Source organism: Otolemur garnettii, unplaced genomic scaffold (assembly GCF_000181295.1).
Source record: "Otolemur garnettii isolate 467f Iridium unplaced genomic scaffold, OtoGar3 scaffold00031, whole genome shotgun sequence".
In the NCBI taxonomy this organism is placed as follows: domain Eukaryota; kingdom Metazoa; phylum Chordata; class Mammalia; order Primates; family Galagidae; genus Otolemur; species Otolemur garnettii.
Window position 1 is genome coordinate 9756960 of NW_003852426.1, and position 20334 is coordinate 9777293.

Genomic DNA, 20334 nt, shown 5'->3' on the forward strand with positions numbered 1-20334 from the left:
CCTATAATGTTTGGATGGTGAAGGCTTTTCAAAATCTTAGCTTCATCGATTAATCTCTTTTGGTACACACTTCGATAATGATCATTACATACAGGATTAATCTTTTTCACTGCCCAAGGAGAATGAGACAAACCCTTTGGAGATCAGATTTATTTTTTTCAGATAATTTACTTGGTGTCTTGAAATTACTGATTCCTTCCATTATAGTAACCACTCTAGGTCCAGAGTCGCACGGGTTGGGAAAAGAACGAGGCCTCTTGATACGCGGTCCCCGGCGGCCCCCAGGAGGACCCCGCAGCTGCCCCGGCGTCCGCGCGCGGAGGCGGCCGTTGCGATTTCACAATTCTTTAACTTTTGAGTGTGAGCTCATGTCTATTAGAAATTAACTATTGATCTTTGAGACTGGAGTTGAAATTATATGGTTCTGGGAGGATGTGTGTTTGTTTCCATTAGGTGTCACCCAGGACTTCCAGGGACCACCTTACAATAAGTTCTTGCCTCGAGTTTTTCTTTTTAATTGCATAGATAATGTGAATGAATGTTAATGTCACAAACCTTATGGATTAAGAATTTCCAGGAAAGATTTTTTCCCCCACCAAGTGCTGAGCTGCATAGAATAAGTTAATTAGCAGCCCTCCTGGCTAAAGTCCTATGGCATTTCAGACTTAAGTAGGAATTTCCTACTGGATTTGCCACCTTGGATATCAGGGCTCACCCCTTGTTTCATTGTATCCTCCAAACAGAAATTCTAGAATACCAGCATGAGCTGATGCCCCCAGGGTAAAAGCAGGTTTATCTCTCTGGATTCCAGCTTTTACTCTATATTTTGCTTGACTCTGAGGAGTTCCTATGTCCTGCCAGTGCAGCAATGTTTTTAAAAAGATGATTTTCATCTCATCCAGCATTTTTAGTTGTTTTCAGTACTGTCAGAATGGTAATGTCTGATTCTTCCTTTAGAATGAATTCTTAGACGTAGAATTGCTATATTAAAAAGTATGCAAATGCCAAACATTAATAGGTATTGCCATATTATGAAGGCTTGTTTACTGTTCAACAAAATAAAACAGAAAAAGAAATCACTAAATCTCAAACATTTTCTGAATTCCTTTCATGTTTGCCTCTAATGCCTGTGAAAGTAAAGGTGAGTGTGGTTGATACCAGCACAAGAGAGAAAATTTACAAATGAAGCAATAATGCCTCAAAATCAAACTATGTGATATTTATGGGTGGAGTTCAGAAAAGACATAAAATTTAAATCTTGTCACACTTGGCTTGGGAAGTCTTCAGTTGTTTCCACTGACGCCAGTAGCTCAGACAGCTGGGGCACCAGCAACATATACCAGAGCTGGTGGATTCGAGCCCAGCCCGGGTCTGCCAAACAACAATGACAACTACAACCAAAAAGTACCCAGTGGGATAACCACCCACTACAGACCGGTGGGTATCTACTTGGGAAGCTGAGGCAAGAGAATCGCTTGAGCCCAAGAGTTTGAGGTTGCTATGAGCTATGATGTAATAGCACTCTACCAAGGGCAGCATAGTGAGACTCTGTCTCAAAAAAAAAAGAAAAGAAAAGAAGAATCCTTAAAGTAGACCAAGTGACCCTGCATGGCTAGCCCCGACGTTCCCTCCATCCTCTTCTCTCCTCTCAGCTTACAGGCTCCAGCCACATTGGCCTTATCTCTGTTCCTCAAATGCACTGACATGATTTTCACACCTACCTGTACTCCCATTTGCCTCCCCCCATCTCCAATCCACCCTACTTTCTGCTGACTTATTCTTCTATTAGGCCTCACTTTACTTGTGACTTTTTAAGAGAGACTCACTGATCTTCTAGTGTAACTTACTCCAGCACACAGATGCATGCACGCACACACAAACCCCCGCCTGAATATACAGATAACTACTCAGGCTAGGACGTTGTGGGTTTCTTCTGAAGACAGAGAGCTTCTCCTTTCTGTGCTGTTCTCGGTGTCCTACTAGGAGGCAGTAGAATGGATCTCTAGGTTTTTCATTCCTGTAGACCATTGGTAGTTTCTTTGTTTTTACTTTTTTGTGGCTGGCTTTGATTTAAGTGATCCTATCGGCTCCTTTTAGTTTGAACAGATTCTCTCTTCCATCAGGTATCAGAGTAACACTGCTTCTGCTGTTCTTGATACAATTACCAACATTCAACCCAAAGAGAGTGGAGGTGGTGTGGGAGAGACCCGGGAAGCCATCGTTTACAGATTATCTGAAGATATGCTGAGCAAACTGCCCCCTGACTATATCCCTCATGAGGTAAGCTGTGCTCTGTGCCCACTGTGGACAGGGCCATTCCCACATTCAAACAGCAAGTCTGACCACTCTGGAGAGCAGCAGCTCACCTGTGGCCAACTGTGTGGCAGATTGCCTGCGTGGTAAATTTCGTTTGATTTTATTACTAAACTCTGTGTCTCTCGTTGTTCATGTAACCTTGTCATCACTCAAAACTCAAAAACTCAGAAAAAAATATCATTTTTCTATGATTTTTTCCATTGCTGTCTTTTAGACATTCCTCCACAAGTTAGTCCCTTCCCAGTCCAAGCTTAGACACTGACCCACTTACATACTGACTTCTCTTGTGCCTTAGGTTACGCTAAACAGCAATTCAAAAAGCAGTAAGGCCAGAAAGCAATGGTGTTGATATTTGGTATTCTTTAAGATGTTCCACGATATTTTAGCTGTAGATAGATGACCTGTTTACTCTATTTGTAATCGCTTTGGCAACTGGTTGAATACAGTGGAACAATTAGCAGAGATATTATTAAAAGCCCCAGATAGAAAGCTGAAGTTTTCCAAGCACTACACTTTACCCAGTCATCAGAACGCAGCTGGCGTTTTTCTGAATGCTCATTATAAGCAGGGCCCTGGGCTAAGTGCTGTATACACATTATGCCCTCCAGTGCTCTGGACAGTATCAGCAGAAACCAAGCTAAGTGGTAGAGCAAGAATTTGAACACAAAGTGATCTGATTCTACTGCCTACTATCTTACCCATCATCCAGTTTTAGCAAGCATTGAATGCTCCCCATAATGGAAATATTTTCTTGCCTCTTAAAACAATTTTTGTTTTCATTGTGTAGAGAGGTACTAAGACATTTGGTAATGATATTGAAATCAGTGGCTTTATGTGGGAATAGTTAAAGAGAGGACTTATTTTTTAAATGGATAAATACTGTAAGTAGTTTATTGTATGTGGCCTTCAAAAGACAAGGCAGAATATTTGCCTTTAAAGGTTTTAAACCTAGCCTGCGAAAATGAGATAGAGCTTATTCTATATGACTAGACTGCAGGGTTAGTTTCGTTAGAGGAAACTTTCAAGACCTTGTGATAATTTGAGCTGTCTGGGCTTGGCAGGGACCACTTCACCAACAAGACCTCTGTTCTGGCGATTTTCTAGCAGAAACTGAGCATCAGGGATGTCACTACATGGATTCCTGTATAGGAAAGAGTTTGCACTGAGAAACATATAAAGCTTCTCCCTATTCCAAAATTGCTTCTTTTTAGTGTTCTTTATTTAATCACAGAGATGCGTTCTTGAAAATGTGGCTGTAAAGTGAATTTTGTAAATCAAAGTATAATTATACCATCACTGTGGAAGAGCCTACCTAGTTCTAGGAACATAATGAAAATCCTGTATCAGACCATAGCAAATCTTAAATTTTATTACTCAAAAGACAATTTTAGGCTGGAGCAATAATCATATTGAAACTAAAATCAGTACTAAAATTACATTTTCTAGGGTCCAAGTTTTTCCTAAGCACATATCTATCTCAAATAGAGTTGCTTTTTTAAAACCCCCAAGCAGGACAAGGTGATTTGTTTGGGCTGTGGGCATAAAGATCCCTGAGCTATTGATTGGACTTTGTAGTCAATGCCTGAGCTCAGTTTTACACTCATGGGGTGGCAAAAAGTATTTCTATAATTTCCCTTTTCTTCAAGAGTGAATGTCCACTCTTGGGATGGAATGATGTAAAGGAGATGCCATATTCTGTTCAGCCCCTGAAAGCTGAAGACCTTGGGAAGAGATGAGAGCAAGTCACTGTAGATGGCCCAAATGGAGGTTCCAGACCCAGGAATTCAGGAAAATACCTGAAGGCTGTAATGTCAGACTGGGTCAGGGCCCGCCACTGGCATGCTTGGCTGTGATTTTAATATTATTTACCTCACTTACAAAGGTAGCCCCCTTCAAGCTGTTCAGATTTTTAAAAAATTTTTCAAATTTATTTATGAGGGTACAAATGATTAGGTTACAATGTGTGTATTTGTTAGGCAAGGTCCCTGTTGTAGTTGTGCCCCTCACCCAGGAGGTGTGCCAGGTAACCTTACATTGTGCCCATTAGGTGAGAGCACACAATCCCTCCCTTCCTACCTTCTCCTCCCTCCTCCCCTCCCCCCAACTTCAATTAAATTGAGTTTCTCTCTTGTGTGGGTGTGTATTAGTTTGTCTACTGGCTTCATATCAGTATTGAATCAATTGGGTTCTTGTGATACTTCACTAAGGAGAACGTTCAGCTGTTTAGTTTCATATCCCGGTTGCCCTCTGAGTTCGTGCTTCCCCTCTTCATCTCTTGCTTGGTAGAAGTGACCCAGTTGCAGCAGGACAGAGGTGTTCACTGATAAAGGGAAACTTCAGTGTCATGTCAGGGACCTATTCCATAAAATGAGGAGGATGGTCCAGCTGGCTTTAAATCCCATTGTCTCTAAGATCCCACACCTCAGGACGGGGCAGTGGGCCTGTCTGGAAGAGAATCCTATGGTTATCAGCTTCCTGGTGATTGTCTGGACTGTCCTGGTATCTTCTGTCATGGTCCCTCAGATTCTGGCATCTCTTTGATCGTGGCCAGCAGAAAGTTCAAATCTTTATGAGTCCTTGTCAGTATTTGTAGTCAATCTTTTCCTGGACATATGTCACTGAATTGAAATGGGTATATGTATTGGCTTATTTTCCAATAATTGTTATATCTTATTTATACAGCCAGAGACTTTTGTATTGATCTCTTCAAAATGGCCAGTAAATGATGTACCAAAAGGAATGAATGACAGGTGCTTGATGGCTCTTCCATGAAGTCAGATATTGACTAGTCATTGATTAGATAAGGAAGGGTTCTCTTTAGCCACCATAGCCAAAGAGACAATGATCTTTGGAAAAATACAGCCAATCATATTCATTGGTAACTGTTCTATAAAGATTTTGGCTGTATTAACTTTCTGTAACATTTCTAATAACATCTCTGCAAGCATAATGAAAAAAAAATTCCACTGTACTCTCATGAAGGTTAGGTTACCAAAAAAATATTTAACTGACACATAGTACTTAATCATTTGAAAGAGGAAAAGGTACAATTTTATTCTAGCCTTTTAAAATACATTTTCAATTATCAACCAAGTACAGTCAGTAGGAAATAAAAATCATTTTAGTTGAACAGTAGTTTTTGGAGCCTAGAAAATGGGGAATTTAATGGCAAGTTTGGTTCTGCAAGAGATATTTTAGAGTTCATTTGGGCTGGTAGAGACACATCCAGAGGAAGAAAAGGAACTGAGAAAAGAGAGGTCATTGGAAGAGAAATAACAGATGTTAAGAGCTGCTTTATTGCATTGTATACTTTGTTTTAGGTGAAAGCTCGTTTGATAAAGATGGGACATCTTAATTCAATGAACATCTTTCTTAGACAAGAAATTGACAGAATGCAAAAAGTCATTTCAATACTTCGCAGTAGCCTGAGTGATCTAAAATTGGCCATTGAAGGAACGATCATTATGAGTGAGGTGAGCTGTTATTATCTCAGTAGCCATTTCCCTCTTTAGTGAATGTTTCTTATTCATGCATTTTTAACTTTATCTTCTCTAGAACTTGAGAGACGCCCTGGACAACATGTATGATGCTCGCATACCTCAGATGTGGAAGAGAGTGTCCTGGGATTCGTCCACACTGGGCTTCTGGTTTACTGAACTGTTGGAAAGAAATGCTCAGTTTGCTGTTTGGATATTTGAAGGAAGGCCTAATGTGTTTTGGATGACTGGTTTCTTTAATCCCCAAGGTATGTGCTCATAGGCAAGTGGGCAAACTTGGAACTCGTGTGTACTGGGTAGTAGCATCGCGTGTTAAATGTATACTACATAAAACAATATGGAGGTGCTGGACTTCTCCTTTCAAAGGTTGGAGGCCACAGATAATCCTTCTGTTTTATTTTAGCCAACTCAATCTGAAATTCTTTCTGTCATAGTTCTTCTACAATATGCTGCCCTTTTTCTTTTCATCATCTCTAGCAAACCATTAATCTGTAGTTAGAACCCAAGAAAGAGTAAAAAAAAAAGTTTCTCTCAAAAGTTAGTTTTTAAATAGTGTTGTAAATGTCAAAAACAAAGCTATAAAAGATCCAGAAGATTCTGGAATTCAGACAATTTGCTTTAAAAAATAATCATTTGGCAAAAGGATGCAGTGAGCTTCATGGGTCTTTCTTCCCTCCTGGCTGTTACTGTCGCTTTTTCCCTGCAAGACCGCTTTACCATTCTGCTTCGTTTATTCCTTCATTCTGGAAACGTCGACTGCAAGTTACAGGCTTGATGGCACAGAGTGTATAAGGTTCAGAAACAAGACAACTTTTTGACTTTCCACAGGGTGGATAGTTTAACTTCAAGTAACGAGTAATTCTTGGCTAAAAGGAAGAAATGTTAAATTCCTTCTGGCTTAGCGTCTTATAGCTCCCTTGGAAATACAATTTAAGAAACATTTACACTTACAGATTTAGGATGAATTATTGCTACTTCCAATGATATGGTCCAGTCTCATAAAGTAATGTTGAAAAAAGAAAGTCAAACAGAAAACATTATGTATCAGGATTCCAATTAAACAAAGAATAAGAACAGGCACAATGGACCTATGGTATTAACAGTCCGGGAGGGCAGTGATTAGAAAAAGGCACAAAGGGCCTTCTGCAGTCTGGGAATGTTTAGTATCTTGATCTGGATACTGGTTACAAGGCTAGATCCCACTAGGGAAAATTCCTTGGGCTGTACACTTATGATTTGTGTGGCTTTCTTTGTATAATAATACTTTAATAAATACTATACTCGAAAAGTATATACTTAATGGTCCTATACACATACGTTCATTCACTTTGTGCATTTTCAAATGCCTTAAAATTTTCTAAAATCGAAACACCCGTGTTGATTTCTATGAACATACTAAATGATACCTAGGACATTATGATGTCAATACCATTTAGATTTGTGAAGAGATTCAAATCTCTTTTGAATCACTTAATCTGTTTTGCTCACAGAATTTTCATTGAAATTGGGAAGGAAAATTTTTATTATTCTCAGATTTCATGTTTCTCCTTAGGAGTCCTTTTCTTCCCTAAAATCCTTCAATTTGAGTAGGCAGTCACCAGGTAATTCCTGGCTGGGGAGCCTGAAGAAATAGCATTTAACTTAATAAGAGTCATTTGGCCCCCCTGCATTGGCCAGCCCCTCTGTGAGGTGCTTTCAGTAGAGAAACATTTGAGATCTGGCTCCTGCCCTAAAGGAGCTAGTAATCTGGTTGGTAAGACAGAAACATCAGCAACCTTAACATAATGTGGCAAGTGTCCCACGGTGTGAGGACTAAGTACCTCTGTAGCACAGAAGACAGAGAGGGTAGCTCTGCAAAGAGCCTCATACGGGAAGCAGCAAAGGTGAGGATGCAGAAAACGGGGATAGCAGTCAGGTAGAGACCTGAGCCAAGAGAAGACATGTCCCAGGAACAAGGATACTCTGTGGCTCAGGCTCAGGAAGCAGGGCTGGGAGTGGCGGGGAATGAGGCTGGAGTATGAAGCCTGGGCTCTTTATCAGAAGATAATCCCCAGAGAGGCAAAGGGTAGATCAGAATATAGGGGCCCAGTGCAGTGAGACTCTTACAGAATCCAAGGAAGAGAGCCTGGGACCTTGGCCAGGTGCACAGCAGAAGACAGATTTGATGGAGTGATTTATTGGGGATCTCTGAGAGGGCAGGGAGAGTGGGCTGAGGCTGAAGGCAAGGTCCAGGACAGACAGAAAGGCAGGAGCACGGGATCTGTCAGACAGTGCAGGTAGGGCATCCAGGTGGAGAGGGCTGGTGGCTGACTCGGAGTTCAGGGAAGGTGTAAGGACCAAGGATTTTAAGAACTGCAATGTCATCAAGTATAATTTTGATATTGAGAAACCGAGGGGGTGGGGTCGGTTCATCCCGGTTTTCCATGGACCTCGATGTCTAGGTCACATCATTCATCACAGAACACCAGTTCTTTCAGTGGTTGTTTTTGTTTCCTTTTTCATCAAAAATGTAACTTAAAAGAGCCGAGTATTAATGTGACATGATCTCTGCCTGCTAATATTTGTTAAGAAATTTTACAAACTGAACGCTATTTCGGGAAATACAAATGTAGGTACGCATTTCAGTGGAGGTTTTACTTACCTTCATTGTTAACAATATTAATCCCTTGTCTTTTCTTACACTTCTGTTTCCAAGTTAGACTTGGATTCCTTCTCTCCTGCTCTCTGCAGCTTGCAAAGCCTGCACATATTCAAGCACCGTCCCGTCACACCCCAGCGCGCACGCCCTTATCTGTGATTGCTTTGCTTTCTATTAGTTGCTCAGAAGACTGGAAGTCAGCTCTTCCTGGACACTGATCACTTCTCTGCTTTCTTTTCCTTGTCATGACATGAGGGACAAATTACTTTCTGTTCCACATCACCTGGCCAAATCTGAAAAACCCAAAGATGACAGCAGCTCCATGCATGTTCACAGGCGGTGGGGAGATAGAGTCCTTTCCAACTGGAAGCCCGTCTGCCTACCGTTTGACACCAACAATGGATTCCTCAGCGGGGATATATTTCCTGAGTTTTATATCTTCTAACTCAGACTCCTCCCACAAAATAACTTCTTTCTTTGGTTCAAAATATTTAAGTAGCGATGGCTTTACAAACAAAACAAAACAAAACAAAAAAACCCACACATTTAAGTAAAAACACAATGTAGTTTACAAAGAGGTTGTGACACGTATATAGACTGTGGTCAGAATCACCTAGCCCAGAAAGGGGATATAAAGCACTTGAACATGGCTATTAATTTTTATCACCTTGTAAGGTGGCATCTGACGCTGTGAAGTGTGTTTCCCATTGCGCCTCTGGTGACTGCCCCTCAGGCCTAGGTGACTGAGAAGGACCCATGACACGCTTCATTTGCCCCCAGTTACTCCCAGCTCCTGCTGTGTGAAGCGCAGCTGTTCGCCCTGTGGGCAGCCTGCTGTCTCGCCTGTCATATCTGAAGAGGCTGAGTCAGCCACCGTGGAGCTCACGTGGCCTTTTCAGCCCCCTTCACAACCGCCTCTGTAGCAATTGGCAAGTTCAATGGTGTGGCAGTTTGGCTTGATTATTCAAATAGTCAAGCTGTCTGTATCCGTGACTCTGTGAAATATTGATTCAGCGTGCAGCTTTTGTCAGTGTGTGGATGCGCCTCCCAGGAGGTTATTCATGTCAGAAGAACCTTTGTGCACCCCTGGCTTTGCCGGCACTTACTGGTGCCCACATTCACGTGGTGTTGAAGGCGGTGTGTTTAGAGTTCTCCCAGGCCGCTTTGTTCTCCTTTTCCCACAGGCATCGCTTTGCGGTGGCTCACACACACGTGATTGAGATTTTGGTGTGTGGTTGGGGTGTGTGTGTGCTGTATATGAGGATGTGTCTAAACCCAAAGAACTTGAGTTGTCATGAGCCCGCCTTCCAGCCAGGGTGTTGATTGCCTTTCAGAACTTAACTGATTGTCACACTTTGCCATCTGATGTGTGGTATGACTCACAGGTGCTGCCAGTGACGTGGGGGTGGGGGCTGAGCATGCTCCCTGGGTCTCACGCCTCTGTATCAAATCGAATCATGCAGTGTCATTATTTTCCAAATGTTTAACTCAGTCTGGAGCTTGATGCCATTTAGATGCCAAATTGTGCTAGTTTTTTGTTATTTTTTCCTCGATATCTTGACAAGCCATGCCATTCTGTTATAGCAGATATCAGTGACAACTTACTGCTCCCCAACACAAATCTAGAGTTTTTTTTTTTGGCTAGAAAGGATTGTGCTGAAGCAAGAAGACAGATAATTTTTGTCCTGTTATCTTGTGTTTCTGGAATAATAATCTCCAACCTCTTCCCTGTGTGTTTGTTAGGAAAGCGTCCTCAGCTAGCCAGTTTCTCAAGCTCTCCTTGATCATAGTTGTAAAATTCATGGCCTTCTCCTCACCTCCACCCCCGTCTTCACTTTCTTCCCCATTTAGTGTAAATCCATCCTTTTCATTACTTGGCCATTTCATCACAGCTTTCCTTGATCATAGTTGTAAAATTCATTGAGGTGGGAAAGTGTACCCAGGGTTAATAGAATTTGGGGATTGGAAGGGACTGGGGGATATCTTCTAATCGAGTAGCAATTCTAAGCATGCCCCAGTGCTGCTGTTTGATGAACGAGAGCTGCCCTTAGTGTCTGCAGGAGTGGAATGAATGAACTTCGAGGTTCTAAAGCACAGTTTGAGCAATAGCACTAATCTGCCCTGTCCCCAGATCTCAGGACTTCAGAAATGCTTCGGAGTGAGCAACAGCCCATCCTGCGTGCCCTTTGTGTGTGGGGGCTTTTCTGTTCTGGCCTTAGACATAACCACATCCTCTTGCAATTCTTGTCTCTGCACTCGTAGACCTCCCTAATCAATCACCCTGTCTCTTGTAATGGCCAGCCTCCTCACTATGCTGAAACTGCTCCCTGCAGGGCCACCACATCTAATGACCTCCCTGTCAACGTCATTCCCCTGGCTGTATCCAGGATGCTGACTCTGGAAACTCACTTGTTCCTTGGCACCCACCCTTCCTTGGCTCTCCCTGCCTTTTAGAGGGCTGTTCTGAGCCCACTCTCCATGCTCCTCTTGTGCCCCTTGCAGCGTCCCAAACTCCCAGTTCCTTGGCCTCATCACTTTGTATGACTTCTCCTCACCTCCACCCCCTGTCTTCACTTTCTTCCCCATTTAGTGTAAATCCATCCTTTTCATTACTTGGCTGGCAAGACCCCAATCATGGAGGCATCCAGAGGTCCCCTTCTCTCTCCTATACCAGGCTGCTGAGTGGTCGTTGCACAGCTGCTGCCACCATACTGTCATCAGAGCCTCAGCAGGATCCTTGATGCACTTACCAGCCCTTCCTTGTCCCCCTATCTGTCTGTCTTGAACTTCTCCCACTCTCCTTAAATCTCTCCTCCAATATCTTTTTGCTTTCAAGATGATGTCATCTCCTTCTTTAGTCAGAATGTAGAAAGCATTAGGTGGGAATTCTCTTAACTTCTTGCCACCAAGCCTACACTATGCTCATTCACTATGAGCCTCTATCTCATGCCTTCCTAATTACCCTTGTTACAGTGGGTGCCGTGTCCCTCCACATGCCTGGAGCACATTCTCCACTTGTGAGTGCTGTGTCCACTCTTCCTCCCTGTCTGCCGGCATCACCGGCTCTCTCTCTCTCCTGCGCCTTCCCACCAATGTTCAATGCTCAAGCCTATTTTGTCTTTAGAAGAGAAAGATAGAAAACCCTGTCTTCTTAGACCTACTCCTTCAACTTGCTCTTCTCCTCTTCAAAGCCTAATGTCTGGAGAGAATTATTCATGTTGTTCTTCCTCATTCTCTGTCTCTCCATTTCCTTGTTGCCAGGGTGCTTAGTAAAGGTGGGCAGATGGGCAGATGGCAAGGACAATGATGGAGGGTCACATGGCCGGAGGCTGTGGTCGTCAGCATGGCAGAGATTCTCACAGAGGGTGGAGGAACTGAAAAGGGCCAGGTCTTTAGGGCTGATCCAGGTTCCAGTATGGGCGAGAAGGTGGAGAGAGTGCTCTGTGAAGAGGTGGAAACTGGGGGAGTTTGTCAATGAACTCTGCCAGAGGGAGCAGCGGAAAGGTCTGGGAGACGGGGAAGAAGTGGGAGGTTGGTTAAGGGAAAGGAAGCATAAACCAGCACAAGGAAGACAGACCAGTGCAGGGAATTTCATTCTGTAATGTGGGATGTGTGGGTGTCTCAACGTTGACAGGGGAATTATAGTGGTTTCCTATTTTTATTCAAGTTGTGCTGGAATCAACATTTCAGAGACTGCATGAATCTCAGGAGGCCCTATAGGGGCGCCCAATCTTTTTTCTTTTCTGCTGCATATTGGACAAAGAAGAGTCGTCTTGGGCTACACATTAAATACCCAAACACTAAGAAAGCTGAGAAGCAAAACAAAAAACAAACAAACAAAAAAACCCCAGTTTTTGCATAATCTTTGCAGTATCTGACACCACAGATAGGCAAAAAAGTCCTCAAATAATCTGCAGACAGCCCATGGCCACAGGATACCTCTGCAAGGAGCCAGCTCATCCTACCTTCAGCTTTCCTAGTATCATACTCCTACTATGAGCCTTTCTCTTCTCATTTAAAAATTAGTTCTTAAAACAAATATGAGTCAGTGGCTTTCTATGACCTGTCTTGCATAGCTTTTTACAGAGAGGTGATTCTCAGAAGTTTGTCCAAAGTAAAATTACCTGGGGAACTTTTAATACGTACCAAGGCCTGGGGGCCCAGAACAGTTACACCAGCATCTCTGGGAATGGGTCCTTGAGGGTCCATACAATCAATTTTCTTAAAAGCTCTCTTAGGCATTCTAATGTGTGAAGAATCTTGACCATAGACTTCTGCTTCTCAGTATCTGGTCCGCCCGGCAGCAGCATCAACATCTCCTGGGAACTGGATACAACTTCAGATCTCAGAACTCTTGATCTACCCACAGACTCAGAACTTGCATTTTCGTTACATCCCCTTCCCCAGGTGATTCCTATGAACCCTGATGTTGGAGAAGCCATGCCTGCCTGAAAACAACACTGATGCTTGGCTCCCGCCTCCAGAGATCCTGATTTCATTGATTTCGGCTGTGACTTGGGAATGGGGAGTTTTAGGAGCTTCCTGGGTCTTTGTAATTTTCAGCAGTTTGAGGTCCCTGCCTCACAGCATCTAGCAAAGAGTCAGGAGAGGTGCTTGGGGCATTTTTATTCGACTGGGTTGATCAACCCCATCTTTGTTTAATGATATCTGACCTTTTATTTAACTTACCAATGAACTGAATTTGCTTCTCATTTGGGGAAAAAACTGCCTGTCATGAACTTGTGGCAGGAACATCATTTCTCCTCATCTTCAAAGATGCTACGGAGAGGCTTTGAAACTGATTAGACAGGAAATATTACACAACCTAAGGCCCACAACATAAAAACCAGTTCATTTATTAAAGAAAATAAAAGTTGCCTGTTTTGGGCATAGGACCATCATTACAGAATACTAACCAACTCCTTATACACTTGAGAATAGCATATTTCCTGATTAGTTATTTCTTTCATCTTTTTAAGACTTTGTGTGAAATGATACTTAAAAACACTGTACAGGTTTCTTAAGCAACTGATTGTGCAAGTTAAACAACAGTAATTAGTATGCTAAAATGTTGGATTACTACTAGTATAGGAATTAACACAGCTCTTTTAAAGAAAAATGTATCAATACCCTTTTATGCAGGCTTCAGAAAGAAACAGATTTTGATTCCATTAGACTTGATATTAGTCTACTCACAGAAGAAAGGAGGTCATTCATTTTAAACTCAATAATGAACAGTCCACTGTATTCACTACCCTCCAACACAAAACCGTCAAGAATTGAAAAAATATATATCTTGTGTGTGTTTGTGAATGTAGGAATGGCCCATGGAGCAGTTCCCTTCCTAATCGGGGAAGGTGTCATAGTGTGTCCTAGATTCCTGCTATTGGCATACTAAGAGGGCTTGCGAAGCATTAGAAGGCTTATTGCTGAAGTCGGCTGGATAACATCATGTATGCATACTTGCTAGTAGGGAGAAGAAAGGAAATAGTCTCTCCTTACAGTTTTTCAAAGCTGGCAATGACCAAAGTCTTTGAAGCAAGTGTGCTACTCACGAGGGAGTACAGCTCCTGTGGTATCATCCTGAGTCCCACGTGGAGTGGGGTCAAATTCGCAATTAGTTGGAACTTAAAATGTTATAGACTCAATTATTCAATTTGTGCAGATGGATGGTTAAGACTAGGATTCATGCTTATACATTATGACCTTGTAGATTTATATATCAGTGATGAATTTTAAAATACCATAGAATGGGGTCAATTCCAAATACTCTATTTGGATATGCCATGTCTAATTCACCTCATGGATGCACACTTCAGGTTCAATAGTGAAAATGATATTTCCATGGAATGACTCAGAAGGGAGAGTTGGGATTTGTTCTTGTAGTCATATCTGTCAATGCCGGGCAAATACGTAAAAGTCTCATTACCAAAGCAGGGGATCCCCTGTGCTTATCATGGAAGTTAGTGTAATCTCATGCTGATCAAATCACTCAGACGACTCCACGCAGAGTACAGGACAGGCACTGACCGGCAGTTGCTGCCAGGCAAACTTCCACTGTGTTTTCTGCCCTCTGTAGTCACCATTTGGTGTCATGAAAGGATCCTTTCCTATTAGGCACTCCTGGTGTCTCAGAACTACGGCTTTATAAGAATCTCCTATAAAAGTGCTTTCCTCAGCTCCTCTAGTTAATTGATCAACTTTTCTTTTGGATTAATGTAAGGGCCTTTCTTTAGCACCCCAGATCCTGTTTGAGAGAGCACTCTGAGTAAGCTTTCTGAGATGAGGGACAACCAAATCATTTGCTTACTTCAAATATTCAGTGCCTTTCACCATCCACAGAATCAAATCCAAACTCTGACTCTGGAAAACGTCATACCAGCACCTTACCTGCCCTCCCAGGCCCCCACGCCTTTGCACGTGCTGTTCTTCTAACTGGAACTGTCCCATCCAGCAAACGCCTACATGTCCTTCAAGTCACCTTCAACTCCATTGTCTCCATTACACCTGCGGAGTTACACCATTCCCTAAGCTGTCCTCCCAAGTGGTTAGCTTTGTTCATAAGGACACCGTGTCAGTGTCTTGCCTCCCTCCACATGCCCTCTAGAATGTACGGTCCATGAATGGCCTCTTCATCTTTGCGGCCATCCCACCCAGAGCAGTACCTGGTACATGGTGGCCACTTCAGATAGATTGGACAAATGAATGAACGAATGAGTGCCTCTCCAAGTGTCTAATTTAATAATGGGCAGAACTTGACTTCCTCAGCAAAGCCAGACTAGGGCCTTATTCCTTATTTCCAACTTAAAGGGATTTTTTTTTTTTTGAGACAGAGTCTCACTCTGCCATCCTCAGTAGAGTGCTGTAGTGTCATAGCTCACAGCAACCTTAAACTCTTGGGCTTAAGCGATTCTCTTGCCTCAGCTTTCCGAGTAGCTGGGACTACAGGCACCCACCACAACGCCTGGCTATTTTTTTGTTATGCCCAGCTATTTTTTTGTTATAGTTGTCATTGTCATTTAGCAGGCCCAGGCCAGGTTTGAACCTGCCAGCCCTGGTGTACATGGCTGGCACCCTAACCATTGAGCTATAGGCACTGAGCCAACTCCAAGGGATCTTAACTCAGTGTTTGTAATTATGCTTTTCAACTCCCCCCTTATCCCACTCCCATTTAGACCTAATAAAATGTTATCACTTGTGTGTCGGCTTGGCTTTCAGAACTCAGTAATCTAGGAGTGCCAAGGATGAACATTCCACAGTTTTACTCACTAGAGAGATTCATGATTTTCAATATTGACATGGAGGCCAAAATATAACATATAGGTCACAGATAAGTTTTCTTAAGCTTTTGAAGTCTAGGGTATTTTTTTCTAACATCAAATGCAACTCTCCAAAAAAGGCTTCTCTTGTTGAATGGAATGAACAGCATGGTTTGCAAATATTAAGTTTAAAGAAGTTTAAAGAAAGGGCACAGCGCATGGAACGTATTGTCTTAAATGACTGCATTGTGTACATTAACACATGTAACTTTCCTCCCCAGTGTGATTGCCTTGATCAAATTGAAAGTCAGGTTTTCTATTTTGGCATTATGCCTTATTTCCTTGGACTAAATGAAATTGTTCCATTATAGCAAATAGAAGCTTGATAATGGTTTGATTCAAGTTTAATTGGAATGCTGTTCTCAGAATAGTTCACCATTCCGGTCTCATTCCTCGATGTTGTGTTTTCACATAGAGATTATGAGCTGAGACTGGGTTACAGTCCTTTAGGATTTGAGCAGTTGAAATCCTGGGAGCATTTCAAGGCAAAGCCCAGTCTGACACAGAAAAAGTGCTGCTTTCTTGCTGTCAGCTGGTAAGAAAGATTTAGCTCATTGCAGGTCCCCCTAGAAACAAAGCACAGAGGGACATGTCCCTTTGGGGATGGTCTCAGCTCCTCTTGGGATGGACACGATGTTTGGAGATTGATAAGCAAGTAACACTTAATACTGTTGCCTTCTCCCTCGTTTCTAAGGTGGACTGCACCAAGGCATCTAAATCTTTTCTTTCCATTTTTTTTTTTTTTAAGGCTTCCTCACAGCAATGAGGCAAGAAGTGACTCGTGCCCACAAAGGCTGGGCACTGGACACTGTGACCATCCACAACGAAGTTCTGCGACAGACCAAGGAAGAGATCACCACACCCCCTGCGGTAGGCACTGTTGGGCACCAGCAAGGACTGTTCTGGAGCTGAAAGTTCAAGTTCTGCTTACAACTGAGTTATTGTGCCTTAGTTAAATCCATTGGCTTTGCAGTGAGAGTTCCCATTGTCATGACCAGAAGATCACAAAGCCAAAGCCCTCTTCATCTGTAGGAGTAGATTAATGGCAAGGTCCAGCGAGTTTTGGGGACTCCCCAGATTGCATTTCTTTATAAAGTACAAGTTATGCTTGTCTTTGCTAAAAAGCATCTTTGACACATCCTTGGCTACTGTTGTGGCCTCTCACAGAATCAGCTGTGGGCAGCAGAGCAGCTCCGAGGGCAGCAGAGACTAAGAGGGCCAGCAGGCTGGGGCTCTGAGGCTGGTTCCCGTGGTGTCCTCACTAGCTTTAGACCCTGGGTGGAAAGGTGCCTGGCTGCAGGAAGAGCCCCTGCCTGACACTGTTCTACCCAATGAACTCGGGCCAGTTCTTTATCTTTAAAGTGAGCAAGATCGTTCAGCCTTATCCAAGGAGTCGTGAGAATGTAAACGTGATTGCTTAGGCTTTGTGCAGGACCCCGTGTAGACTCCCAATAAGTCTTGGTCCCATTTTCCCCTTTTCTGATTTTCTCTCCCTCATTTGTCAAATAAAGGGGCTGGACCAGATGACTTCCAAGTTCCTGCCAAGCTTTCCAACCGTTTGTAACATGGGTTGCCTTTCCTCCAGGCTTTAGGAACACGTCCTTCATTTCTGCCTGAGACCTCACCAGAAGCACCTTAACTTCCTTATTTCCACCAATAATCACTGCAAAGCGATTTCAAAATCCTTCCAGCCTCTACCTATTATGCAATTCCAAAATCACTTCCAGTCTTTTAGGTATTTGCTATAATAGCATCCTACATCCTAGTATCAAAATCTGTAGTCATTTCCTAAGGCATAAACTGAGTGACTAAAGGCAACAGGAATTCATCTTCTCACTGTTTAGGGGACCAGATGTCCCAGTCGCAGTAGAGTCAGTTTCTTCTAGAGATTTGAGGGAGAATCTTGTTTCTTGCCTCTCTCCCAGCTTCTGGAGGTTGCTGACAACTACTGGCACTTTCTGGCTTCTAGCCGTGTCCTTCTAATTTCTACCTCCATCCACACATTCTTCCCTGTCTTTGTGTGTCTGTTCTGCTTCTTATGTAACTACCAGTCACGTTGTATTTAGGGCCTACTTTGATTCAGTGTGTACTTATCTAACCTGATCACATCTGTGGAGTCCCTATTTCCAAACAGTCACATTCTGAGGTTTAGGGTGGACATGAATTTTTGGGTGACACTATTCTATTTATCACACCTTCCATGACTTTTTAAAGTTCTGATACTGAAAGTACCCAAGAGAGGTATAACAGTTTACTATCTGATGGCTTTTGAGTGGTCACATTATTCATGCAGTTTATTGTCACCCACTGAGTTAATGGTGGTAACTGAATGCCCTGAGACTGCCCATGGTTTTATCGTCAAACCATGTGCCTTAGTTTTTGGTTCAAAAAATACAGTTCTTGACCTGATGTGATGGCTCATGCCTATAATCCCAGCACTTTGAGAGGCCAAAGTGGTAGGATCCCTTGAGGCCAGGAGTTTAAGACCAGCCTGGGCAACATAGCAAGAACTTATCTCTACAAAAAAATTTAAAAATTAGCCTGACCTGTGGCTTATGCCTATAGTGGTAGCTACTTGGGAGGCTGAGGTGGAAGGTTTACTTGAGGCCTGGAGTTTGAGGCTGCAGTGAGCTGTGATTCTGCCACTGCATTCCAGCCTAGGTGACCAACTGAGACACTGTCTCTAGAAAACCCCCATGATCTTTATACTAGAGGGCACAGTAATATTACTATCTTTTATGATAACCTACATTTCCTTCCCTTACCTGACCCTCACTTGAAATGGAGAAATGGCCGCCATCTTGTACATGAACATATTTTATGAGCTTGCAGGGTTATTGGGGCTTCCCCTGAGCTTCCTCCCAGGATTCCATTTTTTAAATAAATAAATGTTCTGCGGCTTCCTACCGCCTACAAGGTAAAGTTCAAACCCTTCAGCTTGGCATCCAGATTCTCCCATAGTCAAACCCCAATTTTTTTTACAACTACTAAACCATCTGCTAAATAAAATGCTCGGCCTTTTCCACTCACCCTGCCCCCTTTGTATTATTGCATGGGGCGCCTGCCTCCTTTCCTCTGTCTTCCTGAGCACAGCCCACCCTTCCAGACTAGCCCTCCACTAAGGACCCCAAGCCCACAGGGATGTTTCACCCCAGGAGTCACTGCCCACACCCTCAGTGCTGCTCTCCAGGCAGCCCCCGAAACAAGTGGGTGCTGCTGTTCAATTCCTGTCTTTTTAAAAATTGTCCTGTGTCAGTGTGTGTCCTGTATCCACAATTAAATGGTGAGGTCCTCAAAGGCAAGTCTTACAGTATGAGAGACGGTGGGGAGGGCGTTCAGACGCCGCTGAACAATTCTGCACCCCACCGCCTCTGTGCGCACCCTAGCTCTACTTCAACCTGTCCTCAGGGGGTGCTCTGACTCCCTGCTGGCCAGGGTTGGCTGTGGCAAATCTCACTTCACCGACTGAAAGGAAATTGAGCCTACTAGGTTGGCTTGACCAGGGCAGGCTGAGATCCCATGTTTGACCAGCTCCAAATCCTTTTTCACATTCCCACCTTACACCAACTCAAAACCAGACCCCTCAGAGACTTTTAGCTCCCTGCAGAGGTGATTGGGTGCTGCCAGTTGAGTCTGTTGCCCAGGCAGGCCACCCCTACACACTCAAATAACCAATAACAGGATGGGTTCTGGAGGCTGGGCTCAGTGTCTCACTAATGCACCGCACCCAGTGATGTTTTCTTTATCTGTTAGCATTTTAAAATTGGTGTACGTTTTCATTGCAAACTGACCATCTTTATCACATTAATGGAGGTCCATCTTGCAGCACTTCATTTTTTAAAAAGTCCTTTTACCTTCTGCTTGGCTCTCCCAGGAAGGTGTGTACATCTATGGGCTGTACATGGACGGAGCGGCCTGGGACAGACGGAATGGGAAGCTCACAGAATCCACCCCCAAGGTGCTCTTCACGCAGCTGCCTGTGCTGCACATCTTTGCCATCAACTCCACGGCGCCCAAGGACCCCAAGCTGTATGTGTGTCCTATTTATAAGAAACCCAGGCGCACTGACTTGACTTTCATCACTGTGGTGTATTTGCGAACAGTGCTGTCCCCAGATCACTGGATCCTGAGAGGAGTGGCCCTTTTGTGTGATATCAAATAGGTTCATTTCCATCTGCTGGGGGCACCAGGAGCCACATTGACCGCTCATGCTGTTGAGAGACTCTATGATGGGGGTGTGTGTCTTTTCTCCCTGATTACAGCTTGCTTACTCTTTCTAAATTAAAAAGCTGATGCTCTAAAATTGCCTGTGTGTGTATTTTCTTCTCATATCAATATTCAAAAAGTTGTTTCTAAATTGGTGCTTTTTAATCCAGAAAATCATATTCCATTCTAATTACTTGATAAAGTCCAACCTTGACGTTATAACACTTTGGAAGGTTTGAATTTTAAAAATCTGTAACAACATAGTGGCATGTTTGTATCCTAAAAGAAACTCTAGCAGATAAAATAAATTTCCCTCTAATAAAAACTACTTTCCCTCAGATAAAATCTGCCCATGTCT

At 43.2% G+C, this 20334-nt stretch overlaps 1 protein-coding gene across 1 annotated transcript in view; it reads left to right on the forward strand.

Annotated features, from left to right (window-relative positions):
- Positions 1–20334, forward strand: part of DNAH8 (dynein axonemal heavy chain 8) — a 294583-nt gene extending 274249 nt beyond the window's left edge. Inside the window, exons 87-91 of the mRNA XM_003789318.3 lie at positions 2124–2280; positions 5637–5789; positions 5872–6061; positions 16519–16640; positions 19645–20334. Coding sequence (XP_003789366.3) covers positions 2124–2280; positions 5637–5789; positions 5872–6061; positions 16519–16640; positions 19645–19932 — 910 coding nt within the window. The 3' untranslated portion in view covers positions 19933–20334. The remainder of the gene's footprint in view (positions 1–2123; positions 2281–5636; positions 5790–5871; positions 6062–16518; positions 16641–19644) is intronic.